Raw genomic sequence first — 15,698 nt, 5'->3', positions numbered from 1 at the left:
GCCCTGGGCCCTAGATGACCGAAAGGACGATGGTCCCGAACCAGAAGGAGCAGCGGCCGACGGGAGACAAGCAGATTTGGCTGCCGCCAGCGTGGCCACAATCTTATCCAGATCCGGACCGAAGAGAACTTCTCCGGTAAACGGCAACGCTTCCAGACCTTTCTTGGAATCTGCGTCCGCCTTCCAGGATCGCAGCCACAAGGTGCGACGAGCAGCTACCGCTGCTGAAGAAATTCTAGACACCAGAGTACTAATGTCTAGAGCCGCCTCGTTGATGTAGGTGGCCGAATCACGGAGATTGCCAATCAACTCCGCCTGATCGGCCGGACAGTCGGATTCAAAAGAAGCCTCTAATGAATCCGCCCAGCGCTCCATCGCTCTGGCAACCCAGCAAATGGCCATAGCCGGCCGTGCTGCCCCCCCTGCAAGGGAATAAGCGGACTTCAGGCAGATTTCTACCTTGCGGTCCGTAGCATCCTTAAGGGAGGACATGGATGGCATCGGCAATGTGGCACTACGGACAAGACGGGTCACGTGAGAATCCACCTGTGGAGGGGATTCCCACTTAGCAAAATAATTATCCGCGAACGGATAAGCCACCGCCAGGCGTCTCTGCGGCTGGTATCTTTTGCCAGGTTGTTTCCACGCCTCCTCTAAATGGTCCACCAACTGACCCGAAAGAGGAAAGACTGTGGCATCGCCCTTCACATCTTTGAAAAAGGCATACTTAGATTTAGCCGCTGGGGGAACTTCGTCCTCAATCACCAAGGCTGTGCGGACCGCCCGAATAAGTCCAGGAATATATACTTTGGACTTAGCATCAGCGTCCTTAGTATGGAGAGGTTCCTGATCGTAAGGATCCAGAATCTCCCCATCATCAGACGTCCCTTCGTCATCCTCATAAGGAGCGGACAGAGACGCCACCGGCCTTTTATGAGGCCGCATCACAGACTCCCCTTGCAACACATCCGACAAGTGCTGTACAGAACTCGTCAGGGAGTTAACCCACGCTGGCTCCTGAGAACCCGGGAGCGGGGAAATAGGGAGACTGTGGGGTACCACCAACTGTCGTGGGAACCCCTGCATGGGTGACGACACCACAGACTGCTGGGACAAACCCATCGGAGTAAACGCGGGCTGCGGAGCTAACTGGCCCACTAAAGCTGTTAACGCCTGAGCGAAACAAGCCCAGGGCGGCTCCTGTACCGGTGCTGTAACCGTAATAGGCCGCGCCATGGACAAACACTGCCGGCAAAGGCCCTCCGCGCTACCCTCCCCCTCCGCTAACGGTACTTTGCACGTGGTACACTGTAGCCGGAGGGGAAAATCACTTTCAGACATGATGGCACCACGTATGTGACCTCTCTCACCAATTAAGTATTAAATAGGCGAGAGACCACCCTGCAGCACCGCACCGCAAGGGCTTTAGCAGAAAGAACAGGGACAGTAATAAAGCTGACAGTTTAGAGAAGAAAAGTTACAGGCAGCGCTAGCACAGTCACATACAATGCAGAGAAATAACAATTCCTGCACTAACAGCGCTGATCACTCAACTACACAGACACAGGGCCTGGTAGGACACAGCGCTGCATACACAGACCTGAGCCACAGCGGAGGAGAGGTATGCGGGGGGACCCAGACCACGATGCTTCCGTCCAGCGCTTCCAACAGCGTTCACCATGCGTTCTGGAGAAGATGGCCGCCGAGGAGCAGAGAGGAGGCTGGCCTGGGGGAGGAGCGCTGCCACAGGACCAGTCGGCAGCATGCAGAGAGGGCTGTGTGCAGCGGGGGAGGCGCCGGCTGTGAGACAGGGAAGGCGCGCTCCCCTGGCATGCATTTAACCCCTGGGACGCCGCAGCACTACCGCTCTGCTGCGGTCCGCTGTCCCAGGGGGTAGTGGAAAGCACAGGTTGGTCGCCTGGCTCCACGCTGCAGCCAGTCCCCAGGGAGCCCCCTGCCTGGGGACTTAGGACCATGTGACCAGCGGGGACCCACCGCGGGACCCCGCTGCTTACCTTTGTCCCCCTTGGATCCGGCCATGGTCCGGAACATCTGGGGTCACCGCTAGCTGTGACCCCAGATGCTCACCAGCATCCCCGGATCGGTACCGGCGGGGGTGTAGGGAAGACAGCATGGACGTCAGGACTGACTGTCCATGCTGTACATCCAGATGTGCAGCCACAGCTGCACTGAAGAAAGCTTCAGGGGCTCTTCTAGCCCCCCACTCCGACAGGTGCACCCGACGCCGGCCGGGCACCAAACTAAACTGAGGTGCCTTGGCTCGGGGGCGGGGTATAGGAGGGGGACCCTAGTGCATCCTGGGAGGCTGAAAAGCTTAACTCTATGGTGCCCAGCGACTGACGTCACACCTATACCCCAAGGTATCCTGTGGATACCCTATGGACCCTGAAGTAGAAATAAGAAGATAGAAACTAAACAGAGGGAGAGGAGAGAACGTCTCAAAATGTCCAGAGAGTTTAAATATCGGAGGAGCTGCCTTCTGGGAATACAAATACTAACAATTCTTTTGTGGTATTGCTAATATTGTTTCCTTCACTAAACTTCTATATTGAAAAAAAAATTGAAGCAGCATGTAATGAGCTTAATCACCTGCACTTTTAATTTAAAAACACTTGTTGAGAACCAGCATTTCAGTGGTTATCTGTTAGCAATAGAGAGCAGCCACATGCCTGAAGTCAAGTGTATGGACTTGTAAAATAACCAGCAAAGGTGGGACGACTACTGAAAACTCCAGCAATGATACACTGCAGTGTCACTATAATTTCTTCTCTTTAGCAAGCTAACCACAGCAATGATTTTGATTAAATCAGTCTACAACAGAAGTATTCAACATGTGGCCCTCAGGAACTACACATCCCAGCATCCCCTGCTACAGTCTTGCCATTAGGCATGCCAATGTGTAATTCCACAGGAGCTGGAGAGACGCATGTTGAATACACCTGGTGTACAAGGTCACCATAGGCAGCAAGAGCTGCAAGGCATGAAGTGGAATAACCACTACAGCATATCAGATCTAACATTACAACAAGTCACAAGCATCCTTACACAATAAAATAAACCAAAAATACTATCACAATGTCCAATGAATACTAGAGATTATAGGAAACTTATGGTTCACATTGAATGAATGATGCTTTAAAACCTATTTCACAGTCCATGGCCTACCTTCAGTCCCTGCCAAGGAAGGCTGGTCCTGTTGAAATACATTAGCACATATCCTAGAGACTCCATATCGTCACGGCGACTGAAAAACAAAAAAAAAAATTATAAATACCAACGATATGGGCATGTTTAGAACGGAAATATCAGCTTTTACATAGCAATATACCAAGAGTCGGTAAAGAGCTTAAGTTATTAGGCGAGCAGACAAGCATTAGACAGAGACAGTAAATAGCACACATTGGGGTATATTTACTAAAGTGAGAGTTTTTAGAAGTGGAGATGTTGCCCATAGCAACCAGATTTTTACTATATCTTCTAGAAGGTGCTAGTTAAATGGCAAGTAGAATCTGATTGGTTGCTATGGGCAACATCTCCAAGTCTAAAAACTCTCACTTTAGTAAATATACCCCATTTTCTTGCATTCAGTAAGAAGATGCAAAAGACAGTAAAGGGAAAATTCAATTCTCTTGTCTGGCTCCTTAACTAATGAGTGCCCGTCGCAGCAATTCAATTGCTTTGTTCATTTATTATTTATTTACAGATTCTCATATAGCGCAGCATTTTCTGTTGCGCTTTACAATTGTATACATTAATAGAACAAGACTGGATAATAACAGATGGACATATAGGTAGGAAGGCCCTGCTCGCAAGCTTACAATCTAGTGCGAAGTGTACGCGCCCGACAGCACCGGGTTTAGCCACACAAAGGGCTAGACCCGTCTAAAATACTGCTTTTGGCACATAAACTCCCATTTGGGAGCCCAAAGTGCCAACTTCTCGTACATTTCTGCTCGCCACCTTAGGAGCCTGCGAGCATAAATGGGTCTAGTCGCGGATACAGGCGCCCAAACTGAGCATCAATTGTATTGCTTTGTCGGCCGCCCATTAGTTAAGGCGCCCTCTAATAGGATTGAATTGCCCCCTAAACTATTTCTTCTTTAACAGAAAAGCTGATATTCAAATATTATTTACAAATCTAGGTATTAAGAGCTGCGTAAGCACAGGAGGTGTGTGATTCTGCTTATACAGTAGAGTGGCAGAGCGATATAGCATTTCTTTAGCAATTTACTTCAACATATAAACAGCTTTAAGTAGGCTATAATGCTCAATGTATATTTTATAAAATGTTTAAATGCTACATATTTAATCATTTATTGTAAGTAAAGAGTTTCTGTAAACTGATTCCAAATACTAAGCGATTCCATATAAAAAGGTTACGATTTTTATACTATAATTCAGCTTACTATACTATAATTAAATGCTCTTAACGGGAACTTATTGTTTGCTATAAACAAATTATTTCTAAATAAATGTACAAGTAAATTTAAAAAAACCAACTGCAGTGTTATATGCAAGCTATAAGAATCAAATATTCAAGAGGTCAAACAATTTTATAAACAAAACATAACATTTTAAAGAAAACACAATGCAGACAAACAACAGAAGTGTAGTTACTATTAAAGTGCTCGTTAACAAATTTATTTTTGTTATTAAATTCACAGGAAATTAATTACCTCTGTTCAATTCCTAAGTGGGCATTGATACTAGCGTAGCGTGCTGTGCCAGTCAGGTTTTTGTCTTCTCTGTAAGGTATGTGCTGCCTTGTTCTGTTGTCTCTGTACTTTTTGGCCAAACCAAAGTCTATAAGGAATAACTTGTGAGGAAAATATAAAGTATTAGAGAGCTGATGACTGGGAAAACAGAAGTTACAGTTGGTTAAACAGATGCTTGACCATTGTTAAGATGACAGATATTCAGAAAAATGTTGTCAAGTCAAGGTAAGAGGTCATCAATGAATGTACTACCTGCACATACACTGTTAGTAGACTCCAAAGCCCCAAAACACACTGCAAATATGTATAGTAACTTGTTCCACAATATAATTAACCACAGAAATTCTAGTCCAAGAACACATTACAAGAACCATAATACTTGGCAAACATACAGTATTCACCAAAATGTGAGGCAAATTATGGAAACATTTAGCTAAATTTAGGTGTATTCTATTTAACTAGAGAAAAAACAGGGGGGCAGCGGATTAAGAGGACCTTCCACTTGACGTACATATCGGCAATATTCAAAAACTGTCTGCTACCCAACACTAACTCAATGCAATCGTGAAGGTATCGTTCTGATGTGTACCCAGCCTCATTTTCATTAGGACAGTAAGGAATGTTAGTGGAGCTCAGTAGGGGACACACAAACTTCCTCAAGATGCCCAGGGAATAGCAACAATAATTAAAGACAAAGCAGATATACAGCTCCCATGATGAAGCATTGGAGAGAGACTTGCTAATGTGTTGTGGAAAGTGTGACAGGTCACAAAAAGCACAAGTTTTGGGGCTATTTGCAATATAACTGACAACCAGCAGTTTTCAAAACAAATTCTAGTTGTATTATTGAACTACTGGTGTGTATAAGTGTGAGAATTAAGGGGCCTATCCATTAGACTTTCTGAACGATGCGACCAAAACCAGGAGGTTTTGGTAGGAACGTTCAAAAAGTAGTCTAATGTATAGTCGGCAAGGACAGCGATGCGCGTGTACGCTGGGTCCTTGCCGTCCCTGACTGACTATCTGTGGAACATGCCCATCAACCTGACGACGATCGTCAGGTTCGGCATGTTCTCAGATAGGTCGGTCGGTCTCCTGCACTGAATGACGTTCAGTGCGGGCACCGCACCTAGTCGACCTGAAGGACTGAAAACTAGTCAGGTCGCCTAATGGATATGCCCCTTTAGTGTTACACACCAAGCAGTAAAATAATTACTATTGAATATATCTGCATAAGTGCTTTATAACCACACTTAGGGCCATTTAAGGTGTGTCAAATGGTATTAAAGCAGTTTACTCCCTACACAATCCTACATGACAAGTTAACTTCGACACCTACTAATATTAAAGCCAGACACTGCTCGAACAACAATTGCAGTCTCACTGTCAACTACAAAAAATAAATACCATTTTCCAACAAAAATCAACATAAAAGGAAAACTGACCAAAGACATTTTCCACAGACAGGGAGAAATGACAACACTACAAACGTCATGCTGCCCTGGCACATGACTAATGTTATAAGGGGACTTTTGATCTTCGCTCGTTCACACCTTATTGCACTTGTCGTCGTGTTCTAGTTCTACAATGTCAGTGTTCTCCCTACACTTTATTTGTCGGGAGGTCCGCCGGGTAAAAGTCCGTCCCCCCCCCGCCCGGCACTGTAATATCCTGAGAGTTGAGTGCTGAGCACTGCCGCCCAGGGGCGGAACTAGCGGCTGTGCAGGCGGTGCACTGCAATGGAGCCCGCACCTGCTGCTAGTGTCCCCAGGGCCCCACAAGTGTAGGGCAGACCGCAGTGAGTAGCAGTCTGCCCTACACAGAAACAAACACAGCACCGCCAGCAGCAGCTGTGTGTTTGACATAGCAGCGCAGCCAGCCAATGAGAGTCATACAGACTGATAGGCTGCTGCGGCTCATGAGCTCCCATTCAGGCTCCCCCCGCAGCGGTTGAAGGGAGAGACGTCATGACGTCTCTCCCACAGTGCAGAGTGGGCCGGGAGCAGTGGACAGCGCTGGTAGTCGGCTGGAGCGAGGATCAGGTAAGTTGTCTATTTTTTTTTTCTTTTGTGAGTATGCGTTACTGTATAAGAGAGGCTGCTACCGGGGACACTGTATAAAGGGGGCTGCTACCGGGGACACTGTATAAAGGGGGCTGCTACCGGGGACACTGTATAAAGGGGGCTGCTACCGGGGACACTGCATAAAGGGGGCTGCTACCGGGGACACTGCATAAGGGACACTATTTAAGCCTGGGGCACTACATAAGGGACCAGTCTGGGGGCACTGCATAAGGGCAAAGCTAAACTACAGGGGGCAATGCATAAAGGGGAAAACTAAAGGGGGCACTATATAAAGGGCACAAATACAGGGGGCACTGCATAATGGGCACTTCTGACTGAGAGCCAATGGGGGAGCAGCCTGAGACCATTCGGGCTGGATTGGTAAGGGAGATACCCCTTTTCCCGGCACGCATAATTGCGAAGGCCCCCCACCCAGCTACTTTTTGGTGCCACCCGGCTGGGAAAAAATTCTGGGGAGAACACTGAATGTTAATATGGTATATTTAGTATTATACACAGAATGGCCTACATCCAGAATTAACATTTACTGCCAGTACAATAGATTCACTACTGCAAAGATCATTTAAATAGTTTTGATCAAATTTATCGCAAATGCTACAGGAAACCTACAAGATATGAGGATACAGGAACATTCAGAGTGGATGGAAGTCATAATGTCCTTAAGAGTGACAAACTGGGAATAGCCTGCAAATACTGCCCAGTGAGCTTGTACAAATAGTCATTCATATGAAAGCAAAGGCATCAGGTCTGTAATGTATTTCATACCAAGCACTATACTGGGCAGGGCAATCCTTTTTGAGCAGTTAGCGGATATGATTTTGTGCCGACAGTAATTTTAGGTTGCAGGGAGTGTGGGGATGGAGAAGTACACTGTATAATAAGTTTCTGCCTGTAAAATTGCATTGAGAAATACTAGAATCCATAACCAAGCCCTGTATCTCAACAGCAATTTACATGTCCTGTAAGGAAGTCTGATACCGTTTAAATTTAACAAATATGATCTGGACACTTTAAATCATACAGTATGTACATACAGTGTGATATACTTCTATATGTAATTAGTCAAAGTAGTCGGCTACTATATTGCCCTAATGCTGCATACACACGGAACAACTTGAACCACCATAGATATTGTCGATAGATTTCCCTCCAACTTTCTGTAGTGCAGGTCAAAAGATTGTGATTGTACACAATGATCGATATCTATGATAGATATTTCAGTGAAGCTATCTTTTTACAGGCAAATCTTTACAAAATCGTCCAAGTTGGCCTGCATGCAAGACCATATATAGCTATCGTTTATACAGGAAACGCGCATCGTTTGTCATTGTCAGGTTGGTGACTGCAAATCGCACATAAGTTGTACCGTGTGTACGCACCATAACATCAGAGTAACAAACACATGAACTTGCATTCCGAAACTGAAACCAGACCAGCAATCTAAAGTAATAATATAATGCATGCACAAACTGCATATATAGCAAGGAACATACAGAAGCCAACAGGACAGACAGACAGTGTCTTTCTAGAGGATCTAAACCTTAAACATAGCTGCCTGAAGGAAGTCAACAGTTATTTACAAAAAACAGACATATTGGGGGGGGACTTCAATTGTTTTCTCGCACCAGCAGCTCCTGTCTAAACGGACTGTCCTATAGTCAATTGCTGTGCAGCTGGGCGCCACATAAAGTGGCTAAACACATGCAAACTAATGGGCGCAATTGGTTTGTGTGGCCAAAAGCTTGACTGAGTGGACTTCATCTCGCTTCCTCAGGAGGGTGTGAGCAGAAATAACAGGCTTTCGCAGCCCACCAATTGAATATCGCAAAGGGAGCTGCGGCCGCAATGAGACAATTGCATTCCCACCATGATGTTCAACAGAATAAGTTCCAAATAATTAGGACCAGCATACAACAGCAAATTAAAAGAAAAAAAGAAAAAGTGGTTACAACCCTTAGTTGTAGTTTATCCATAAATTGCAGGTAAGATATTAAAGCATTCACGTTATTATAATCTGCTTTACATTACAATATTCACCACTGCACCAATGGGCCTATTTGGGTACATCCACAAAGTGCAGTAGCTCTCTTCTCAATAAGGATGTAACATGGTTTCGTTCTCACAACTGTGAAGCATGCTCTTACCCACATTACAACAAAAAGTTAATATAAAAAAAAAAAACACATTTCAGCAATTAAGGAAAAGGCCAGGAAGAAAATTTCTTAGTAATGTTACATGTTTGCCAAGTATGTCTGAATAATGCCAACATAAGAGGTGCTTGTGCAAGGCCTTGATTGTTTTGTTAAAATATGTATAAGGGAAAACCAAGGATAAAAAAGCACATGAATCTGGGGTGGAAGGTGGAATAGGAGACAGTTTTCAGACCTGGTTTAATCCTGAGAAAGATGGGTCCTGAGAAGTACTAACAGTCATGCTTCTTTTCCTCTTCCCCACTGGAGATTCGAAACACTGAACAGACAATAGAGGGTGGCAGTGCATCAAACAGTATTGCTTACATTGCAACAATTGCCGGCGCAGACAGGCAACACCGAGGCGGTAAACAGGGGAGTCAAATGCCATCCTCCTTCCACCAAGCAGCTAATAAATTTGAGTGTACCCCTTCCAAATTGTTCTTCCAATCAAAGTTAATATGTCCGAAAGGGCCATTTAAGGTCATGACACTGTCCACTCATTGCCAAATGGCAACACCCAATTTGTTTTAGAGTAGGAATGGAACGCATCTATCACTTCCATGGCAAAGGAGCAAAGAGCTCATCTGTTATGGAAGGAAATCAGGAAGCGGCTTATTCATTCCCAAAATGCCCTTCCTCACCCACCCAAATGATTTTAAAAATAAAAAATCTTCAGTAAGGAAGAGGTGCACGGCATTTTGTCACCTGAAAGATTATAGCAATATAAGCATGCAGGGCTTGTTACTATAGGAGAAGAAATCTGGCATTAAAAAAATAAAAATAAAAGTCTAATACACAAAAACCCGTTCTGTAGGCCAAACGATGCTGGAACAAGATTACCAGTTTCCTTTAATTACTTTCTGAGAAATACTTTTGGGAAGGATTGCTCAATATTACTAGCTTAAAATGTACATTCTGCTCTAACAAAAATGTAATTTATTAAAAAGTACTCCCTGCTCAAAAAAAAAAAAAAAAAACCTACCTAGAATCAAAGTTCAAAGCCTGGATTTGGGATCTACTCTAAACCCCGGAACCCCCCTCCCCCCCCCCAAAAAAAAACCCAAATCCAAGGCAACTGAAAAAATATACCGTTAATGTTACTTTTTATCATTAAAATCTGGGATACAGGTCCTGATGGTAGAATTGCACAGAAGATATATTTCAAGGGGGGGGGGGGGATCTAAATTTAGCAGGAAAGGAGCGGAAATCGGGAGGGGGTGGGCACTGGGTAGTATCACAACAGCATTCTTGTGAAACAGGTATAACTAAAAAAAAATAAATATATATATAAATTACTTTTAGGTGTCCTCATGGCAGGTGCTCTCTAAAAGCTTGCTGCATGAGAGCCCAACGTAAAATCGCAGATTTCTGCACAGTCTCTTGATGTGCGAGCAGAAATCCAAAGTAGGGCCTTTGGGAGTCTTAACTGCAGATTGTCCGACTTTTCGGCGCTGTAATTTGCACGACTAATTCCATGCCTTTTGGGTGCGAGAATGCAGAAGTCGAGACCAGCACGCGGCTGGTCACACAAAACAATTGAATAACTCCTGTCACTTTAGATGAGAGATTCAGGTGCCCAAAGCAATGGAATTCCCTCCATGGTTGGGTGTGTTCCAATCGTCCAGCCCTGTAAAAGTGCCTTTTTGAATGGTCTGGATGGATTGAATCCTCCTGCTATGTGAGCTTGGTGCAGTATACTAGTGGTTCAGGTAAAGGAGGGGAATGTTATACTAAGGGGAGGGGGTGTTCAATGCTTGCCATGAGAAGGTTCGTCTTTGTCAAAATACATGTTCCAATTCAAGGCGAAAAAAATTTAATGTGTTTAAAAGTGTACTTGTGAGAGAGGGGACCTTATCTAATGCATTAGAAAAATTATCCACCCAAGTAATAAAATCCAAAAAGAGAAGGGAGAAAATTGAAGAAGATTATACCTACGAGTCCCAAATTAAAGAGCAACCATCAAGGGAAAAAAAAAAAAAAATTAGAAATCTAATATATTGGATCCACCACACCATTAGATTGAAATTGTATTAAAATTTGCAACTGATTGTATGGCTACTTTTGACACTCATCACCCAGATTTTCATTCACTATTTCATCTACTACTGGCTGAGTATACAGGACCAATACACATTTGTGCATGTCCAAAAGCTTTGCAAAAATAAAGTAAAGCAGTCGTCATTTGCGGCCACCTAGACTGCACAGAATCCCTGCTACCTGTTACTGCCAGTTGTAGGTCAGAATTGGACATTCCCAAAGAGACAGGAATGGAAAGAGACCGGTGTTTTCAAGCAGTTACTCTGAATCACCAGGGCTGTTTTATAACAGCCACAATACACTATGGGGAGTATTCATTTAGCCGCAGGGTTTACCCAACAACCAAGAGCCGGCCGTTGCGGCATGGGGAAAGGCTATTCAATGAAATAGCCTTTTTCCAGTGCTGGGAAAAATAAAAATAAAAAAAATCGGGACTCACGCGTGGAAACACACCGATTCCGCGTAAACTGCGTTATTAATGGGCTTTTCCCCTGCACGTGAGCCAGATTTGTTTTTTGTTTTCCCCCACACAGACTTTACCACACTCCTCCATGGAGCTGCACAGTTCAGTCCGACTGCGGGTACTCTCGCGCGGTGTGATCCCCGCTAATTGAATAGCTCCAGCGCGGTTCACTGAAAACCCCCCGTATGATTTACCATAAACAGTACCTTAAATGTCTTTAAAATAGTAAATTGCTGCAATGTGTACAAACGTTAGGAGGTACATGCTAACCAGGCCTAACTTCTAAATTGTCACATGTATAAAGCAGGTTATTTTTCATGCACAGTCACTTCTTTCAATGAGCACAATGGAAAGGGGAGGTTAGAATAAGAATAAAACTATGTGGTCACAAGATAGTGTGACGACATTTGTACAGACTATGGGAGGTATTAAATTTGAAGCGAAAAGTCTGTGCTAGACTTTTCGCTCCACATTGGAGGTTTGACGGGGATAAAGTATCGGGCGTGTGCCTGCTTTATCCCCGTATTAAATCAGGAATCAGCGAAACAGGGAGCCGGCAGAAAGGTATCGCCAAACAATAAATTAAAAAAAAAAAAAAACAGATTTGGGAATTGTTCCTGGGACCCGCCTAAAGATGTCTAGACATGGGGGATCACTATGGGTTCCCCCATTTTTGCATGCTGAAGGAAGTCAGGGTTTGTAATAGCCGCGGCAGGTGCATAAATGCAGCATTGAAGAAGGAGTGAAGAATAGCACTTACATTTTTTTTTTTTATTAAACTAATTCCATCAAATTTGGGGTACAGGAAAATGGGTGCAAGCATATTTTTAAGTCCCTAAAGTTATTTTTGAAAATTCTTCAAAAATGCACCTGCCGCTACTAACCGCATTCTGTAAAACACCTGCCGCATACTTGGGAACCCCTCTGGAATTACTTTCGGTACTTTAGAAGTTTGTTCCCCATTTTTTTTTTTTTTTTTTTTTTACCCCAAAATTAAAAACTTAATTTTTGGGGGGTGTCCAGATTTTTTTTTTTTAGGGGACATTCCCAGGGGTGCAGGCTTTTTTAAGCCTGCACCCCTAAATCCCAATGCTGCACTTTTTTTTCGCCATGTAAAACATAGTGAAAAGTTATTCCAGTTTTTTTACAAAGACTCCACTTTATAGGGAAGAAAAAAAAACCTAAAAACTTGTGTTATAAGTAGTGAAAGAGGACATACAATCAGTTGCAAGATTTACACACATTATTTAAATTAACTTTCCCCATGATAGATTGCCCTTTAACGACTGATCCACGAAAAAATTAAAAAAATAAACCCACATACAAGAGACAAGAACAGACCCAGCAGAAAAATAAGTGTTGTTTCACAATTAGGGAGGCTAAAACACCTCGGTTGGAACGTGGTTCACTTAGAATGTTCTGGCCTCAAGTTGGCATTCATACAGGCAAACAAAGGTAAACATTAGCCACAACCAAATAGTTTAAAAACAAAACTCACAATTGGCAATCTTGCTTACACATCTGTTTATTTTAATAGATTTTCAACTGGGGATAAATCTGAAATATTTATGCACAGCATGCTTATTCATTTGCCAATTGCTGCCTGTCTGCCCGCTTTATACATATTGCCACTGTCAAGGAAGCACGTTACATTAGGTCAGTAAACTTAATGCTAGATATAGAAAAAAAATAAAGCATGCAATAGAAAAAAAGAAAAAATTATCTGTAGCAGCAGTTTATCAATGGGAGAGCTGCAATTAAAATGAGGTATGCAGTGTATCACAACAAAATGTTTTGCACAAATAAATGTCAAATCTTAAATTTGGACTACAAAGAAAATAAAAACTCTAAAATTAATTCTACCAACTGTGTGTGTTTATCCCAGCTAGACAGTGTAACGGCTTGGTGTACTTGTTTTGGAAACAAAACACACCCGAAATACACACACATTCAATGACATTAATGATGTTAAGGCAGCTATCTAAAGGTGCAATAATGCAGCTCACAGTAGTACAAACAAATATCCATCGTTTTCACCGACACCAAATTGTGACCGTATGTTTATGTGCATAGCCACTAAAGGACCCTTACTGGTAAATTAAATCTCTTGCACCCCTCCATTAAGAGTACAAGATACAAGAGGAGAAGCCTTTGTCAAATGAAGATACATTTTATACTTGTTTTCAAGAGAACAGTTGTTAACGCATAACCCATTTTAATCACAACTCCATTGATCCACTTAGTGTGTAGTATAAATCTAACAAATTCACATTCAAGTAAAAAAAAAAAAAAACTTCATATGGGACAGGTCAAGTTTGTGTAAAATAAGATTAGAAATGATGGTAACAAAAAAAAAAACTCTATTTGTAATGTGAAAAATGTGTAACTACAATTAGCGATGTTACAGTTTAGCCGATTAATACTACATGTAAAAAGGCAACTTAAAAACTGCAAACACACGGTGAAGACTCAGCACAGGAAAGTGTTACCAACCTTATTACAGTGACGTCCAATGCCCATTAGGAAGTTGTCTGGTTTGATGTCTCGGTGTATAAAATTCTTTGTGTGGACATACTCAATTCTACTGATCATCTAAGGACACAAAATAACCCAATAACACATTTTCAATACCCATAGCAAAGAAAAAATTCTTAATATTTTTACAAACAACAAAAATTATGAGTTTTATATACATACATGAGCTATTCATCTACACTTTTTGATAATACTGGTTCAAAAAAAAATCTGTATTAAAACAAAACTAAAAACCTCAAAACAACTTGTGTAATGTTTGATTTAGTTACTGTGCTGCATGTCAATAAAATGACCACGTGCCCCAGGCACCAAAACCAATAATTCAGCAGCCACCAAGACATATACTAATTGATTTAAAACCTTTAACAGCAAAATCTTCACATTATAGACAAAAATCTGAACATATAGCCTGATTAAGTTACATTAGACGTTACCTGGTCTGCTAACATGAGTACTGTTTTCATTGTGAACCTGCGTGAACAAAAATTGAACAAATCCTCGAGACTTGGCCCCAGAAGATCCATGACTAGAACATTGTAATCTTTTTCTTGTCCATACCACCTAAAAAGAAAAAAGTTGAATAGCAAACATTTTAAGACAAACACGCAAAAAAAGTTTTCAGTTGCAAGATTAAATATATGATATTCTAAACCCAGTGAACTCAAGGAAGCAACACACTGGATGGATTTAATATACCACAGGTTCTCAAACTCGGTCCTCAGGACCCTAAACAGTGCATGTTATCCATGTTTTCTCACAGAATCACAAGTGAGATATTCGCTCCACCTGTGGATCTTTTACAATGTGTCAGCGAGTAATGATTACACCTGTGCACCAGTTAGGTGACGTGCAAAACGTGAACTGTGTGGGGTCCTGAGGACTGAGTTTGAGAACCACTGTAATATACCATGGATTAATAAATAAGAGTTGCAGTGGGATTATAAAAGAAATTGGGAGAAAAAAAAAAAAAAAAAAAAAAGTGCATTACCACATTCACCACCCTAAAATGAGTCTACAAAGAGTGGACCAATCGGGTGCAACGAGTTTCACACAAGTATGTTTTGACTAGTCTACCACTCGCACAACCAAATTAGTAAAGATTTTAAAAAGGGACTATCCAATACCTTAACCCCCCAAGAATGTTAAACAGGTTCATGATACAACCCATTGTTTCTCTGCACTTTATACATACAGGCATCAGTTTCTATAATTAAGAGTTTCACTGCGAGCCAAAAACCTACATCAGTGAGAGTTTGCTATACAACTAGAAATCTGTGGTAAATTTAACATGGCTGTCAATGAGAGTTAATGTGGCTTTTTGTTTCCTGAGTAGGTGAAATTTGGAGAAATCTTTATTTTAAGGTAAAATGTTGGAACTTGTTACGGAACCCCTGGAAAAGGTGCACTTGAGAGGCACTTAATAGGTCTAGTCAATAAAGTGGTCATTTCTCAGGTCATTTTCTTTTAAATTCTCACAAATGAATTTAGTTTGTGGGACATGCATATGGTGGAGTTTTAGGGGCAATTCAATTCGTACACAGGAATTTCGTTCCCGGTCTAAGCAACTAATTTCTGCGACTACCACTTTAACGCAAGAATGTGTATTTTCAAATTTTTAAATGGTTAGTGAATTTGAAAAACAATATCCCTT

At 42.4% G+C, this 15,698-nt stretch overlaps 1 protein-coding gene across 4 annotated transcripts in view; it reads right to left on the bottom strand.

Annotated features, from left to right (window-relative positions):
• The window catches only part of CSNK1A1 (casein kinase 1 alpha 1), a 47,262-nt gene that overhangs the window by 12,843 nt on the left and 18,721 nt on the right, over positions 1 to 15,698 (bottom strand). For 2 of the 4 annotated variants that reach the window (XM_088475774.1, XM_088475776.1), the window contains exons 3-7: positions 14,482 to 14,608; positions 14,006 to 14,104; positions 9,206 to 9,289; positions 4,698 to 4,837; positions 3,187 to 3,265 (exon numbers count right to left, since the gene is read on the bottom strand). In XM_088475774.1, coding sequence (XP_088331900.1) covers positions 3,187 to 3,265; positions 4,698 to 4,837; positions 9,206 to 9,289; positions 14,006 to 14,104; positions 14,482 to 14,608 — 529 coding nt within the window. The remainder of the gene's footprint in view (positions 1 to 3,186; positions 3,266 to 4,697; positions 4,838 to 9,205; positions 9,290 to 14,005; positions 14,105 to 14,481; positions 14,609 to 15,698) is intronic. The other 2 variants (XM_088475777.1, XM_088475778.1) reach the window with 1 other exon arrangement.

Source organism: Taudactylus pleione, unplaced genomic scaffold, assembly GCF_031769625.1.
Source record: "Taudactylus pleione unplaced genomic scaffold, aTauple2 ptg000178l, whole genome shotgun sequence".
Lineage (NCBI taxonomy): Eukaryota > Metazoa > Chordata > Amphibia > Anura > Myobatrachidae > Taudactylus > Taudactylus pleione.
This window is presented reverse-complemented; position numbering and strand designations above follow the sequence as displayed.